This window comes from Aristolochia californica, unplaced genomic scaffold (genome assembly GCF_029961685.1).
Source record: "Aristolochia californica isolate CCGP_79_NKW_82.1479 unplaced genomic scaffold, dmAriCali1.0.hap1 SCAF_1, whole genome shotgun sequence".
NCBI lineage: Eukaryota > Viridiplantae > Streptophyta > Magnoliopsida > Piperales > Aristolochiaceae > Aristolochia > Aristolochia californica.
Genome location: NW_027181770.1, coordinates 61201025 through 61219364, shown reverse-complemented (window position 1 = coordinate 61219364; position 18340 = coordinate 61201025). Strand labels below are relative to the sequence as shown.

At 38.3% G+C, this 18340-nt stretch overlaps 1 protein-coding gene across 3 annotated transcripts in view; it reads right to left on the bottom strand.

The window, feature by feature from the left end:
* The window catches only part of LOC137954702 (light-mediated development protein DET1), a 77247-nt gene extending 67403 nt beyond the window's left edge, over window positions 1-9844 (bottom strand). For all 3 annotated transcript variants that reach the window (XM_068801690.1, XM_068801691.1, XM_068801692.1), the window contains exon 1: window positions 9659-9844. In XM_068801690.1, the coding sequence (XP_068657791.1) occupies window positions 9659-9730 (72 nt within the window). In that variant the 5' untranslated portion in view covers window positions 9731-9844. The remainder of the gene's footprint in view (window positions 1-9658) is intronic.
* Window positions 9845-18340: the final 8496 nt, after the last annotated feature.

The following is an 18340-nucleotide window of genomic DNA, read 5'->3' as shown; positions in this document are numbered from 1 at the left end:
GAGTTGAACTTCCCTCATGGTACCCGATCCAAATAGAATGGTGTCATTGGTAAATTGCAATAAGGGTGTATCAAATTCAGCTTGAGGGGATACCGGTCGAAGCCCACCAGCCAACCTAGCCAAGCAGACCAAACTAGATAGATACTGAACCACCAGGTTGATTCATTGTCTGACAATTACCGTAAGTTTACCTTGTCCCTCTCCACTTTCATTATTCCTTCTTCAATGCAGGATGTTCTTTTGTCTCCTCATTGGAAGCCAGTCATGGGTGTTGAGATGGAAGCATTGGTCGATACAGGTACTTTGGAATAATGTGACTTACCTCCAGGGACTGCGGTGGTTTGTTGTCGATGGGTGTATAGAATAAAATACAATGCAGATGGATCCGTCAAAAGATACAAAGCATGTCTCATTGCTAAAAGATACACCCACACTTACATAGATGCATTTGAGACTTTTTCGTGGTTGCCCGTCTGTCCTTTGTTCATATACTGGTCTCTGTTGCAGTAAATCAAGGCTGGTCTCTGTCCTAGCTAGATATCAAAAATGTTTTCTTGTGCAGTGATCTTGAAGAAGAGATTTACATGGAGTAACTTCCGGGGTATGAGCTACTTTGGGGGAGATGCATAAAGTATGTAGAGTCAAGAAAGCCCTTTATGGTTTAAAACATAGTCCATGGGCATGGTTTAAAAATTTTAGCCAATTGGTTATGTCTATGGGATTTTTCAGAAGCCACTGTAATCATTCCTTGTTTATTATGAAGGGATCGTCCGGGATTAGTCTTACTAGTATATGTAGATGCTATCATCTTATCAAGGAGTGACAATTCAGGCATTAAAGAAATCAAATAACACTTGGTGACTCGTTTTCAAACTAAGGATCTAGGTCAAATAAAATATTTTTGGGCATCAAAGTTGCAAGAAGCAAAGAGAAAACTGCTTTGACTCAGAGGAAATATGTAACTGACATGGTCCAAGAATATGGCATTTTGGGAGCTAAACTAGTAGATACACCTATGGAGGTAGGACATAACCTTCATGATGATCAAAGTTCGAAATTTTTTTATAAACAAAGTTCGAAATTGAAAGATAAAACAATGTATCGAAGATTAGTGGGTAAGCTCATATATACTACAATTACTAGACCAGATATCTCATTTGCGGTTAGTCCATGGAGCATCCACGTAAGATTCACCTAGAGGCTATGCAGAGAGTCTTAAGATATCTGAAAAGAGCACCAGGGAAAGGTCTTCTCTAAAGACCCAATGATCTCTTGAGGATTGAAGATATTTTTATGCTAATTATGCAAGTTCCAAGCTTGATAGAAAATCAACCATTGGGTATTGTGTGTTTCTGGGAGGAAACTTAATCAGCTGGAAGAGTAAGAAACAGAATGTTGTTACTCGATCTAGTGCATAAGCAGAATATAGAGCAATGACACACACTGTAAGTGAATTAATGTGGGTGAAATATGTTGCCCAGGAGTTATGCTTCTATCAAAAGGAACCTATGACTATGTACTGTGATAACCAAGCAGCAATCTTCATTACTAGTAATTCAATGTTTCATGAGAGAACGAAGCACATAGAGGTAGATTGTCATTTCAATCGGGATGATGTGATGAAGAAGAAAGTGACAACCCCATATATTCGGTCTGGTGATCAACTTGGTGATGTTTTCACTAAAGCACTGGGGAAGCGTGAATTTTTGAACTTTTGTAGTCAGCTAGGTCTTTTTGACATATACACTCCAGCTTGAAGGGGAGTATTGAAAAACTAGTACAGAACACTTTGGTCATTTTACCTTACCCTCACTTTTATATCTCACTTTTATATTCCTATGTTGAATTATATCTATAGTCTAAGTTTCATGTATATAGGACATGCATAATGGGAGATATAAGACTCTCTCTCTCTCTCTCTCTCTTTACATTCTTCAGCAGCTAACAATTGCAGCAAACTGGACTTGGGAGTTAACTATGGCCCCACGGAGAACTCTCTCTCTCTTTACATTCTTCAGCAGCTAACAATTGCAGCAACCAGACTGGACTTGGGAGTTAACTATGGCCCCACGGAGAACGGCATGCGCTCTGCGCACAATCCTCCAGAAAAAATCCCAGTTCTACACTACCCCCCCCCCCCCCCCAGATTCTACAACATGATCACCACAACTCTATTACCCTATCGACCCAAGCTGCGACAGAACGGAGAACCCTAACAAATTAAAATAAACCCTAAACCACCTTAAAACCCCTAAAAGTCCTAAACCCTAGACCTTAACACCCCTAAAAGCCCCAAACCCTAAACCCTAACCGAGAACCCTAACAAATGTCGAAAATCGAAGGAAATCGCGGGCTGGGGGGGGGGGGGGGGGGGGGGGGGGGGGGGGAAGAGAAGAGCGAGAGAGGAGAGGTAGGCCGAGTGTGAGAAGAGAGGGAGGCCGAGAGAGATAGGGAGAGGAGATGCGTAGAAGAGAAGAAGGGAGAGGGGAGGGAACAGGAGACGATGAGAATGGAGTGCGAAGAAGAGAGGAATGAAGTGAGCGATGACGAGAGAAAGCAGAGAGCGAAGACGAGAGGAAGAAGATGGGGCGCGAAAAAAATCGTCGGGAGACGAAGGCCGAGGTAGAGGGAGATCAGAAGGGAAATGACGAGATATTTTTTCTTTCGGGGGGGGGGGGGACACGGGAAGCACGCGCGATTCATGTTAATGCATCACAAAATAGGTCTGAATCAGCTTTCCCCGATTTTTGCCTGATTCAATTACCTGACGTGATTCAAATGAAGTGGAATTCATTCTACACTAACAGCTTAATCTAATGAACTAAGTAATGCGAGAGTAATTCAAGTCCCCCCCCCCCCCCACACACACACACACATTAGTAAAGGAAAAATGGTCTTCCATTACCTCCTTCGCCTACACATATTCCAGAAAGAAAAGGAAGGGCAAAGTCAAAGCTACCAGCCCCCAGAAAATCAGCACCCCCACTGTCTCCCCTCCTAAATTCCCCCCTCCAATGTCTGACTATCTGCCAACTTTTGATCCGTTTCACCAAACCAAGGCTCAGGACGATCTCCTCCAAATTCCTGCAAGAACAAGAGCAAGATTTCCCCCCTAAAGAATACATGGAAATGACGCAGCTTGCATGGATTTTCTGCTCCTACTATCACGAACTTCTCACCGACCGGAGAAGGATATCACCCCACCCCGTTCTGAATGATCATTATGTCTTGGAATGTCAGAGGAATCGGCTCACGGTCCAAACGAGCCATCATCAAAGCAGCCCTTTTTGAGAGTAAGCCAAAAATTGTAATACTTGTAGAAACTAAGCTGCAAAATTTTGAATATTCTATTGCTCACGAATTATGGTATCATTCGGACCCTGCGTGGGCAAAGGTTGATGCGATTGGGAACTCTAGTGGCATCCTTGTCATCTGGGACCCAAAAGCAGTAGACGCCACTCTCTCTCAATCGGGCCAATTCTCCATTGGCATTCGTTTTCACAATCATTCCTTGGGGACTTCCTGGGCATTGGCTGGCGTTTACGGCCCAACTCGGTAAAATGACCGTGCCTCCTTTTGGGAGGAAGTATTTCAACTCATCCAACTCTGGGATTTGCCCTGGCTTCTAGTGGGAGATTTCAATGCCATCCTTCTATGTTTAGAAAAAAAACCCTCCCGCAATCAAAACCACGTCCGCAATGAGAGCCTTCTCCGATCTCATTGGAAGCCTCGAGCTATATGAAATTTCTCTTTCTGGAAAAAAATTCACCTGGTCCAATGGTCAATCCTCTCCCATTCTCTCAAAGTTGGATCGATTCTTTGCTAACAATGAATGGCTTCAACTCTTTCCAAACACATTCGGCCAAGTCCTAAACAAAGTCGGCTTTGATCACTGGCCTATTCAAATCAACACCCGCCCTCCTACCTGGGGACGTTCTCCTTTTCGGTTCAAAAACTCTTGGACCCTAATTGAGTCCTTCAACTCTGCTCTTGCTATTTGGTGGCAAGAACTAACGCATCACCCCAACCCGGGCTTGGTGCTTCCTCTAAAAAATAAGAGCGCTTAAGGCGAAGATCCGCACTTGGTCCATAAATCAGCGTGCTGCGACTGCCTGCTTCACAGAAAGACTCGGTTCGTCGCCGCATTTTTGTGCTTGATCTACTAGAAGAGCAAAGGTCTATTTACTCCTATTTCTCCTCCTGAAGTGCTTTTTAGAAATCAATTAAATTTGGAATATTCAAATTTGCTTCGTTGTGAATCTGTTCACTGGAAACAATGTGCTAGATTTCGTTGGTTGGCCGAGGGAGATGGCAACACAAAGTTCTTCCATGCCATCGCATCGGCCAGGAGGAGAGCTAACTGTATCGCTTCTCCCTATCATGGAGACCAAGTGATCACGGATAGTCCCTCCATATGTAATATTCTTATGAAGTTCTTCTCAGACCTATACACCGAGGAGCGCTACAATCGGCCCAAGTTGTCCCAGCTCGACTACTTGAGCATCACTTCTTCTGACGCGTCAAATTTGGAAAGGCCTTTCAGCACAGAAGAAATCGATTCGGCTTCCCTCGGACTTCCAAAAGACAAAGCTTCTGGACCTGATGGCTTCAATGGTGAGTTTTACCACAAATTTTGGGACACAATCAAACCAGATGTGTATGCATTTGTCCAAAATTTCCACCAAGTCGGCATCACCCACAAGGTCGTGGGTGCATCTTTCATTGCTTTAATCCCAAAGAAATCCAACTCTGCCCTCCCCCAAGATTTTAGACCAATAAGCCTCACAATTAGTTACTATAAAATCATTGGTCATCTTCTCGCAAACCGTCTTAGAGCCCATCTTCCCAAAATCATAAACCCTTGCCAAAGTGCTTTCATTCGTGATAGGAATATCCTAGACTCTTCCATGGCCGCTCATGAACTCTTAGATTCCTTCAATAAATCCAATCTACCCAGATTCGTCCTAAAACTTGATTTTGAAAAAGTTTTTGACCGAGCAAACTGGAAACTTATTGATTACCTCTTTGACCGAATAAGTTTTGGGACAAGGTGGAAATTTTGGATGAGATGTTGTATTTCTACTGCATCATATATTGTACTTATGTGTCAAAGCTCTTGAAGTTGCAAATCTTATCACGGGTCTATCATCGGTACGACTCAAAAATGCACCTGACTCTCTCATCTGGACTCCAAGCCGACAAGGTACGTTTTCTACTGCTTCTGCCTACAACTCTCTACTCTCTCTCTACTCAACTCAATTCAACCATTCCGCTGCCATTGTGTAGTCCTTACACCCCCTCGAGCGAAGTTTTTTATTTGGACCGCATGCCGAAACAAAATTTTGACATCCGATTCATTAATTCGCCGAGGAACAAATGTTCTGGACCCCCTCTACCTTTTTTGCCAAACCACTCCTGAAACTACGGACCACATTTTGTTACTCTGCGATTATGCCCATACTGTTTGGACCGAAATCATTAACAAAATTGGTTTACAATATTGTCCTTCTTAAGATCTGTCATCCACAATCCTCACTGTTACTATCGCTCATCTTCCTAAACTCGGAAAGTTACTTATCTCATGTTGTGTTGGTCATATTGTTTGGGCCTTATGGAAAGAGAGAAATAACCGAAAATTTAATCGAAACTCCCTTTCGAGGAATATTTTGATTGATAGAATTGTGGGGCAAGTATCCTCCTGGATGCTCATGCGAAAAGAATTTCAAAATTTAAAAGGATCAAATTTGCGAGGGAATTGGCGACTTATTGCAAAAATGTCTTACCCATCTCAACCCCCAGCTATGGAAACTTGGTCTCCACCCCCAATGGCACATTACAAATTAAATTTTGACGGAAGCGCAACTCAAATACTGCTGAGGTTTAGGGTTTTGGGTTTAGGGTTTAGGGGTGTATAATGGTTTAAAACTTTTCAAGCAATGGCTGGTGGGCCCTCTTTGAATTGAAGGAAACTCAAAAGTCGTCATCAATTGGTGGAAGAAGTCGTCTAAACCTCCTTGGCGTCACTAGGATTTGTTTGAGGATATCTGTAATTTAATTTCTCAATTGCAATGTAATTGGAAATACATTCCTAGATCCACTAATCACCTAGCGGATATACAGGCTAAGTTAGGCGTTTCCCTCCAACATCTTGTTGTGGAGGAAGGTACTTTTTAGCCAAGTATTGTACTCTTTCCTTTTTTCTCTAGCAATATATACACACCTTTTTTCTCAAAAAAAAAAAAAAAATATTTTGTCCTTGTTAACGGAAAACTGTGCAGTTTTTTCAATGCAACAAGAGGAATCAGACAAGGTGACCCTTTTGTCTTTTTTTCTCTTTACTCTCATCGGGGAGCACTTTGCATCTATGGTCCGGTTCGCTAAATGCTCAAGTTGGCTTAATCCTATCTCTGATGACCCGAACCAAGATATTTCGCTTCTGCAATATGCAGATGATACTATACTTTTTGGAGAAGGTACAATGAATCAGATATCCCACATGAAAGCCTTGCTCAACCTTTTTGAACTGTCTTCTGGAAAAAAGGTAAGTTGGGCTAAATCATCCATATTTGGGTTCAATATTGACCCATCGGTTTTAAATTCTATTACAAGTTATTTGGGATGTAAAATTGCATCCCCCCATGTACATATTTGGGACTTCCTCTGTCACCTGTTTTGCCCTCTAAATGTGCTAGGCACCCTTCCTGGAGAGGAAATTTTTTGTCCAAAGACGGTAAGCTTGTACTAATCAAATCTTGTCTCCATGGAATTCCTTCTTATTTTCTTTCCTTATACTGTTGTCCTGCCTCAGATCGAAATATAATTGAATTCCTTAAGAGGAGATTTTTGTGGGGTGGGCCAAATGGGGAAAGAAAATATAGCCTTGTGAAAAGGGTTGATGTCTGTAAACCAATTGTAATGGGTGGCCTTGGGATCCGGGATACTACAATAACAAATTTTGCTTTATTATTGACATGGATCTGGAAATTTAATATGCAACCAGCTTTGATATGGCAGGACATTGTTGCGGCTAAAGCAGAAAAAAATTATGGCTGGTGGACAGAAGGTGGAAGATATTATAATTTATCTTCCGTGTAGAAAAAAATTGCACAAATGTTGCCTGCATTCAAAAATGCAGTCAAATGTTATACTAGTACGGGTTGTCAGACAAAATTCTGGACAGATTGGTGGGTGGGCCCAAGCAGCTTCAATATCAGCCATTGTCAAATCTTTCCTTTGGCAAGAAACAAAGATGCGACCATATCTGCTCAAGGGATAATTTCTGGTGAGTGGAACTTATATCTTTGAAGAGCGCTGTCAGATGTCGAAGCTCTTGAAGCTGCAGATCTTGTCAAGGGTCTATCATCAGTACGACTCAGAAATGCACCTGACTCTCTCATCTGGGCTCCATACCGACAAGGTACGTTCTCTACTGCTTCTGCCTACAACTTCCTACTCTCTCTCCACTCAACTCAATCCAACTATTCCGCTACCATTGTGTGGTCCTTAGTCGCACCCCCTCGAGTGAAGTTTTTTATTTGGACTGTATGCCGAAACAAAATTTTGACATCCAATTCGTTAATTCATCGAGGAACAAATATTTTGGACCCCCTTTGCCCTTTTTGCCAAACCACTCCTGCGGACCACATTTTGTTACACTGCGATTATGCCCATACTGTTTGGACCAAACTCATTAACAAAATTGGTCTACAATATTGTCCTTCTCAAAATCTCTCGTCCACAATCCTCATTGTTACTAGCGCTCATCTTCCTAAGCTCGAAAAATTGTTTATCTCTTGTTGCGTTGGTCATATCATCTGGGCCTTATGGAAAGAGAGAAATAACCAGAAATTTAATAGAAACTCTCTTCCAAGGAATATCTTGATTAATAGAATTGTAGGGCAAGTATCCTCCTGGATACTCATGCGGAAAGAATTTCAAATTTTAAAAGGATCAAATTTGCGAGGGAATTGGCGACTTATAGCAGCTTCTTTCATTTGCTAGACCGATTGGAGTATCTGACTCAACTACTGCTGAGCTTTCTGGGCTGTATAATGGTCTAAACTTTTTCAAGCAACGGCTAGAGGGCCCTCTTTGCGTTGAAGGAGATTCAAAAGTCGTCATCAATTGGTGCAATAAGTCTTCTAAACCTCTTTGGCGGCACTAGGATTTGTTTGAGGATATCTGTAATTTAATTTCTCAATTGCAATGTAATTGGAAATACATTCCTAGATCCGCTAATCAGCTAGCGGATATACAAGCTAAATTAGGTGTTTCCCTCCAACATCTTGTTGTGGACGAAGGTCCTTTTTAGCCAGGTACTATACTCTTTTCCTTCTCTTCCAGCAATATATACACCTTTTTACTCAAAAAAAAAAACTGTAGCAACCAAAACCTTTTCACCGCCACTACTTTCGCTTTTCATGGCCACTAATTCCCTTCTAATAACCTCGGCCAGCATACTAACCTACCAGTGAAGATAAATATCCTTAGAAGGTGAAAAAGTAAATGCTTTGTTGCATGAATCCAACACCATTTAAGTAAATCTTTTGATGAAGGATCACCACAGTTTGGAAGGAGCCACCATTTAACTGAACCAGAACTAAATCTCTTGCTTTCCTGATTTATATGCTGATCTTATCAGATAAGGTTTCTCTTTGTTTTTCATGGTAGTGCAAGTTGTTCCGAAGAATTAGTTTTGCTGTGTGTATTTGGCTTGAGCACATAACAGGATCTTACCCAGCAAATCTTGATCAACTGGTGATGTGATTGAAAACCCACTCGACAGTCTCTCTTATGGACAATCTTGTTGAGGACTATGAGGCCCTTCCAAGTGCAACCATCACGATGAATTGAATATTTTTTGTCAACTGCTGCCCCACTATGAGGACCAGCCAATCCCCGATCAACAAAAAGTTGCTTTAAACCCTAGATTGCACATACACTTGGATGATTAACCGCCAAAGTTCAAACACTACAGATTTGGAAGTGACACACTATCTCTTTTGCCAATTGTCACTTAGTCACATTTTTATAGATATTACGTTCCCCAAAACAAATACAGGAAAATGTTTTATTTAAAGTTATATAACCTTCAGCGTCTTCCTCTATTTCTTCTAGTCTTTTTCAGTTCATGCTTTAGTCACCAAATCGAGCTCAACTACTTGAATGATTCAACATAAGCTTCCACACTACATAGATGCAAGGAAGATACTTTGAAACTTTCCCCCGTGTTCCCAAACATTTACTCTACTATTACCGATCTCCAAACAAATGGAAAAAATATTATGTAAAAATTACAATTACATAAACGGATGGCAGATTCCTCTTTCTTGAAGAAGAAGAAGATTTCAAAGCGCAACCATTAACAAGAATTAACACGAAGAGCGTCAAATAATAAGTATAAATTAACAAGAAGATTCTAATAAGTATAACGTAGTCGGCACTACAAACACGATTATACGACTATCAGACAGCGTTAAATAATGCCTCTTTCAATATTTGAGACATAAAAAATTCAAAAAAAATTGAGACAGATATTTCTGAAAACCAAACGCAGAAAAGCGCACCAATATAAAAAAAAAATTAAAAAGGAAAGGAGGAGATGTCATCTCGATTCATTTCTAGAAATCAGACATTTGAACTATAGGCAGAAGCTTACACTGGTTCCCGGAGCAGGTGAAAGAATCTGACGCTCGAAAATCCTCGCAGCGAGGTTGTTGCTCTTGAACATCAGTACGGACAATAAGAAAATGCAATAGAGAGCTTATACTAAAATGAACATGCCTCGACTGCATTACTTGCGTGGCGCAACAGTCGCCATAAAGTTGTAGAAACTGTGGCACGAACGCCGAGAGACTCACAGAGCACGTAAGCGAGAAGTTCTGTTAAGATAAGAAGCCACGAATTCGCATTCAAGTACGAATGCTTGTCTACTGTCTTGTGAAAAACAAAATAAATAATATATAAAATAATAATAAATAAATATAACAAAATATTTTAATTTAAAAATAAAATACTTAATTACCAGATGGTAAGAATCAGACTCAAATCAATTTTTAAGTTATTCAGTTAGTATTATATTTAAATTAAAAATTAGAACCATTTAATCTTCAATTTAACAAACTCTTTTTAATTATAACGGTTAAATTATTACCAACTAAATAAATATAAAATTAATGTCTTGTTTATGTCAAATTTTTCTTTCTCTCAACTCTTATAATTTTATTTGAGATAAATTTATAAATAGTTTACTAAAAACTTTTTATCATTTGGATTTAAAGATAATATGTGGACGTCATACCTCATTTCCTCCTAAGGTGAGTATGTATCATTACCCATTAAATTGATGCAGCTCATCATGCTCAAACTATAAACTTTGTAATTCACAAGCATGCTCATCTCATAAAGATTGCATATCATGTTGAGTTTGGTGTAACTCATCCTTGAGTTAAAGAAAATCCTCTAGGTATCCTGCGGTTGACCTTGACCCAACACATTGATGTAGCCAAACTTGCAATTAAAAATAAAGTGCATTATCACTTCTTCATTGATAGGGGTTCTAGTTGTAGTTGCTTCTTCCGCCGTATGTTGCATCTCGTTTTATTGAAAATAGTGTAACAAATAATACTTGTCTCTTCAATAAAAATAGTGATAAATATATTTTATGATAAAAATAAAATTATACATAAAAGATAGGGCCCAAACCTATACGACCAAGGAAGACCTACATATCCAAGTGTGTTGGAAGATGGGCCCAAGCCCATAAGACCAAGGAAAACTCACACATCCAAGAGATGTAAAAGATGGGCTCAGGCCCACAGGGTTATATAATGATGGTAGGATAGTAAATAAATAGTCATCTAAAACATATGGCAGTTATATAATTAGGTTAAAGTTCCAAGGTTAAAACCCTAAACCCTAATCTCTAAGTCTATGGGTATTATTATAATACAGTAGTTTCATTAATCTATAAATAGAGCTTCAGAACTTTGATTTTCAGGATTTTGAATATGATTTTTCAAGTTTCATTTTCCTCCATTTAGGCTTAGAAAATAATTTTTCCCTCCGTGTAGTTCTTAATCTTCGTAGAAGATCATTGATGTGGGAAAGGTTAATTGAAGTTTATGGTTATACTGTGACACTGTGACACTGTCCTGGATACGGTAGCAGAGGGAGGCCAAGGTTTCTTTTGCCAGGTATTTTATTGATGGTAGTTGCTGCTATTACAAATATTGAGAAAGGAGACTACTTACAATTTTCCGTTAGAGAGCAGCAGACAATGGTTCTGTGACTCATCCGCCGTTCGGCCTGGCTGGAACCTCCGCCATCGGTGACGACTATGAACCTTGAATTTGGCGTGCAATGGCTATCGAAAGTCGTTATTGATTTCGCCATATAGATATTTCCATTATCATCGTATCATGACGATAGCAGTCAGCGGCTGAACAGTTGCTCTCCCCTAAAATTTTTCTTTTTCTGTAAGCTCTCTGCTGGTTGTCTTTGCCAATTGATCCACTGTCATCCAAACCGTGCCTCCACGGATATCTCTCTGACTTAATCTTCGGCTGGCATAATTATTAGTGGAAGTTCTTCGCTAGATCAAATTGACTCTGTTCGGATTTCCTGTGTCAATCCCGTTGTTCTTCGCTGGCCTTTCCATAACAAGGTCATTGCCAGCTTGAAAGAACGACGACTTTGTTGTGTTGCCAATTCTAGCCGAACCGTATCTCCAGTGTCGTGAGATCTTTTCTCCACTGTTGTTGCCAATTAATCTGTTGGATTGATTTTTATTGTGAAAGTTTCCTTTGGTTGTATCGCTACCGAGCTTCCGAGTGCCAGCTTTGTTGCCATTTCTGGACAACAAATCATGGAAACCAGCACTCTTTGGGGAAGAAGACGCACTGTTGTTGAATTTTCGGTTCCCGCTCTGTTGCTGATGTCTTCAGAAATACTATGTTGGTCTGACTGTCACCTTGCCGAAATTATTTTGGCTAGCCGCTGGATATCCTTGTTTCCGCTCTGTTCGGCGTCGGAGAAGAAGAAGTTAGTATTGAAAAATTACACGTTTCCGAACTTAGGAAACTTATTAAAATCCGGCCTGCGCCTGTTCCAGCCCAACCGGACCGGACCCGCCCGAGGCAAACCAGCAACTCGAGCTTACTACTTTTGCACCAGTACTCCTAGTCAACTCGGACCGAGTCAACCCGGTCCAGGTCAACTTACTGAGTCAACTCATACATGGTCCACTTAATTTCTGCATCGGTATATGTGTCCAACTTTTATACATATTTCTTGCATGACTTGGATATATTGGTCTACTGTTTGACTCGGCACGACTCGATATTTTTTCTATGGCTAGATTATTATTTTGCAGTATTGAGAGATTATTCCTTGGTCAGGATATTATTTGGTATAAATATTTGCATTAGATTATTCCATGGGTCAATTTTACAAGGGTTATTTTGGTTCGTGTTAAATGGGCTCAAACCCTCGGTATTTTTTCTATGGCTGGATTATTATTTTGCAGTATTGAGAAATTATTCTTTGGTCAGCATATTATTTAATACAAATATTTGCATTAGATTATTTCATGGGTCAATTTTACAAGGATTATTTTAGTTCGTGTTAAATGAGCTCTGACCCATTTCAGTTGCTGCTATTGTGTCTCTTTGGATGAGACATCATTATTGAATAAGAGATGGCCTTAGTATCTTTGGACCCACTACCCCCATAAATTAAAGTTTATTACTCCTACCACTTGAGAGTCGTCTGAGGGACACAATGATGGAGTAGTTTTTTATTATACTTCTGAAGAGTGTATAAACCCACTACCTAAACTACCTACAGAAGATAGGAATGTGTCGAACATCCAGCATGAGTTATTTGATTAGATTCAAGAGCAATGTCATACGACTTGAAGTTATTTTACTCTCACTTTTCTTATGTCAGTTGGGCCTAATGAACGATAGAACCAACGTGAGAGGGAGTTTTGGAAGATGTGCTACATTATACAAAAAAATATGTTTTACATAATTTACAGCAAGTTGGGAGTTCATGTTGTTCTTTCACCCCAACTTAAGGGGAGTGTTGGATGATAAGGCCCAAACCCACACAACCAAGGAAGGCCCACATATCCAAGTGTTAGAAGATAGGCCCAAGCCCAAAAGACCAAGGAAGACCCACACATCCAAGAGATGTGGAAGATGGGCTCAAGGCCCATATATCAAGGAGAAGACCCACAGGTAGGGTTGGAATCCAGCCGACACAAGCCCAAACTTGCCGATGTTCGAGCCGAGCTTGATTTAAATATTTTGAACTCGAGCTCGAACAGAGCCCAACCTCGAGCCCAATAATTTTAACCGAGTTCGAGCTTTAATATTCATTTAAAACTTTTAAAAAAATCCATGTCTCGAGTTCGAGCTCCAATATACATTTAAAACTTTTCAAAAAATACATGTCAAATAAATTGTATATAAAATTATGCATACATTTTATAAAAAATTGGCATACATTTTACATAAAATTGGGCATGACCTCTACTTAAAATTGTGCATAAGGGTGACATCAAATCGAGCCGACCCCGAACCTTGCTATTATGGGTGGCATCGAGTCGAGCCGACCCCGAACCTGCCTATGTTCAAATCGAGTTTGAGTTAAATATTTCGAACTCGAGTTCGAGCCGAGCCTAGCCTCGAACCTAAAATTGTTATCGAGCTCAAGCCCAATAATTTTAACCGAGTTCGAGCTGCGCTCGAGCCGAGCTCGAACTTCAACATTGATTTAAAACTTTTCAAAAAATACATATCTCGTGTTTGAACTCCAAAATAAATTTAATTTTTTTTAAAAAATACTTTTTAAATAAATTATATATAAAATTATGCATATATTATACATAAAATTGGGCATGACCTCTACTTAAAATTGGGCATAAGGGTGGCATCAAATCGAGCTGACCCCGAACCTTGCTATTAGGGGTGACATCGAGTCGAGCCGACCCCGAACCTGCATATGTTCGAATCTAGTTTGAGTTAAATATTTCGAACTTGAGCTTGAGTCGACCCTAGCCTCGAGTCTAAAATTGTAATCAAGCTCGAGTCTAATAATTTTAACCGAGTTCAAGCTCGAGCTCTGGTCGAGTTCGACCTTAACCTACATTTAATACTCTACATAAATTATATATAAAATTATGCATACATTTTATAAAAAGAATGATTGGGGAGGTTCGGGATTGAATCTTGATAATGGATTAGAACGCACTAATATTAATATTTTTTACCCCAAATATTGTCTAACTTATTTTGTAATTTTTTAATGTGGCCATAAATTTACTATGGTCTCCTTAGAGCCCCTAATTGAAAATTTATATTTTAGGAAAAACTAAAAATATTTTTCCTAGGATACATATTTCCAATAAAAAAACTTTAAATAAAATCTTATTACTATTAGTGACTTAAAAGAAAATTACAAGAAATGTTTTAAAATTTTCTTAGGAAAGTTAAATGGACCTCTTATTGCCTCTTATAGGAAAACAAATAAAAATTAATAATTAATCTAATATATTACTATACTTATAGATAAAATTTTAATCAAATAAAATGTCAAACACAAAATTGCTATGAAAATTGCCTCATACTAAAAGTATTATAGCATCAACTGTCAAATACATATTCAAAAAATTTCTATACGATTTTCACTGGAAAATTATACTTAGAAAATTATTTGATATTTTTAATAAGAATTTCCAATTAGAAAAATATTTCAAAAAAGCATGAGGCACTAATAGTCTATATAAATGTATTTCTACTAAAAATATTTTTTGACATTTATTAAAAAAACCACTAATAGTTCCTTGAATTTTTTTTTATTTTTTTTCATTTGTTTATGATCTCGCACATGTGAATTCTTCTTCTTACGCGGGGGAGGGGAGGGAAATTATTTTTCCTTTCTAACTTAGGTCCACTGCCGGGAGAAGCAAGCCTCTCCATTACGCTTTGTACTGTACGTAAGTCAAAGCCTAGAATAAGAATTAGGCAACTTACTTTCAAACTGAGAGGCCTATGAGATCTCATTGTAGGAGCACGATGAGATCTTACACGCTTCTCATGATACTACTTGTTACCATATATGATCTTCCCAAGAAATTCTCGTCCTGGTCACGTGGGTTGGCGTTAAATCGCTAGTGGCACGTGGGCTTGTGTAGAATCGCCTTTGTCTCTCCTGGCAGGATAGAGGAATGTACCAAGACGGGATACGTTATTTGCAGGGAGAGACCATGGAGACACTCAACGGAGATCAATCGGCTCAGGCGAAGTTCGTCTACGGTTTTGCCGACTCCCTCGTCCTCTGATGTGTCTTTGAACTCCGCATCGCCAACATCATCCATTCCCATGGCCGAACCATCTCCCTCTCCGACTTCTCTTCCTGCCTCACATTCCCTCAGGCAACTGAAACAAAGGTAAAGGCAGACGAGGGGGAAGAAATCGAGCAGGGAGCACATAATCAACGACGACAGAAAGGCAGCAGGGGAGGGGCTCGCTCCCCGGTCCTGAATCCCCCAGATCCCCCGAATCCTGTGCCGCTCTTAAATTAATGAGCCGGCTCGCGAGCTTTCGAGTCGAACCTTGATTCGATCGAGCTCGACTCGTTAATTTAAATGAGCCGATCCCGGATCTCGAACTCGGCTCAAGATCCAGGTATACCGAATCGAACCGGGCCGAGCTCGAGCTGACTTGGTTCGAAGTCACCCCTACTTGCTATGTTCGAGCCGAGCTTGATTTAAATATTTCGAACTCGAGCACGAGCCGACCCTAGCCTCGAACCTAAAATTGTAATCGAGCTCGAGCCTAATAATTTTTTAACCGAGTTCAAGCTTCAACCTACATTTAATACTCTGCATAATATATATGTCAAATAAATTATATATAAACTTATACATACATTTTAAAAAAAATGATAGGGGAGGTACAGGATTGAATATCGATAATGGATTAGAACGCACCAATATTAATTTTTTTTACCCCAAATGTCGTTGTTTAGCCTGTTTTGTAATTTTTGAATCTGGCAAAAAAATTACTATGGCCTCCTTAGTGCCCCTGGTTAAAAATTTATATTCTAAGAAAAACTAGAAATGTTTTTCTTAGGATACATATTTTCAAAAAAACTTTAAATAAAATCCTATTAATATTAGTGACTTACTAGAAAATTACAAGAAATATTTTAAAAATTTCTTAGGAAAGTTAAATGGACCTCTTAATGCCTCTTCTAGGGAAATAATTAAAAATTAATAATCAATCTAATATATTACTATACTTATCGATAAATTTTTAATCAAATAAAATGTCAAACACAAAATTGCTATGAAAATTGCCTCATGCTAAAAGTATTAAAACATCAATTGTCAAATACTTATTCAAAAACTTTCTATACGGTTTTCTAACGCATCTTGGTAGGAAAATCTTATTTATAAAATTATATGATTTTTTAATAAGAATTTCCAATTAGAAAATTGTTTTCAAAAAACATGAGGCACTAATAGTTCCTAGAAACGAATTTCTACTAAAAAAATATTTCAACATTTCTTATTAAAACCACTCATATGGCTTCGTTTTGAATAAATTTTTATTACATATACTAAAAATTATTATGTATGTCATGAAATTTATCTTTGTGATGGGTCAATTAAATTGAAAGGATATTCTAGATGAATCTTATTTACTTGGCAATCCATATTAATAATTGAATTTCAATTAATAGGATCAAGTTCATGTCTTTTACCTACTGTTTCCTACTTTCTTCTCGTTTCGACCTTTCGGCCATCACAAAGACTTGAAATACACTCTAAGTTATGAACAAGAGAAACTTTCAAACTAAGAACAAGATTTAAGTACTATGATTTAAGTACATGGCTCAATTATCCAAGAAAATATTAAGAAAATATTTCTCATGTATAAAAATATATTTTTTATAAAATAGTTTATATTTATTTTTCTCAAATTTCACTTTAATTATATATTTAATTTATTTTAAAATTTTAAATATATTTTTAATTTTTTCCTTCTCACTTCTCCTCTTCTCGCTATTTGTTTCCTTTTCCTATTGTCCTTCAACTCTTATTTATTTTTCTTTTCTTTTTCCCTCTCCTTTATTTTTTTCATTTTCCTTTTTTTCTTTATTCTCCCTTATTTCCTCTTTTTCCTTCCCTTTTTTATTTTTATTTTTTATAAAATATTTCATATTTATTTCTTCATCTTCACTTTAACTATAATTTTAATTCATTTTTTTAAATATAATATAATATTTATTTATTTATTTATTTATTTATTTTTATTTGTTTTCTTCTCTCTTCTCCTCTTCTTGCTATTTGTTTCCTTTCCTTTTGTCCTTCAACTCTTATTTATTTTTATTGTCCTTTTTACCTCTCCTCCATTTTTTTCATTTTCCTTTTTTTCCTTATTCTCCCTTTTTTTCCATTTTTTTTCTCTTATTTTTTCTTTATCCTCTTCCTTTTCGTTTTTATTTTTCTTTCCCCTCTTCACTAGAGGCTTATTAGTTCCACATAGGTAACAAGAAGAGAATCACATGAAAGGAGGGCTTATAAAACTCTAGATAGAAGGATGGCAAAATGCACTTACCTGGGTGGGGTGAATCGGTGATGAGTTTTGACTCTACGAGTTGAAAGTCGAAGACATCCTATCTCGCTCCCAGTTCGCCCCTTTTGGGCATCGTTAAGTTAACGAGCTGGCTTGGGTGCTTTCGAACTGAATCATGGTTCGGTTGAGCTTGACTCGTTAATTTAAACGAGCCTCATCTGGATCTTGAACTCGGTTCGAGATCCAGAAAAATTGAATCGAATTGAGCCGGAACCAAGCCGATCTCGAGCGGCTCGCGAACCGGCTGGGTTTGATGCCATACAATGATAGCAGGATGGTAAATAAAGAGTCATCTCATAGAGATGACAATGAAGTAATTAGGGTAAAGTTTAAGGGTTAACCCTAAACCCTAAATTCAGGAGTTTTATTGTAATACATTAGTTTCATTAATTTATAAATAGAGCTTCAGGGGGAGGGTTAAGACATCATGTCCATAACTTCTTCTTCCTTTGGTTTTCTTCCAATTAAATTTATGAAAAAGATAAATACTTTATTCACTTATTATAATTAGAGTACATGAGCTTCTATTTACAATAGAGGAAGGTAATAGAGTCCAATTACAATAAAATTACCTCTGTCTCAATTACACACGAACTCTAACAATCAAAAGAAAAGTCCTCACATAATTAAATAACTCAATAGAGATAAAAGACAAACATAGTTCAATCTAGGGGTGGCTTCGAAACGAGCAA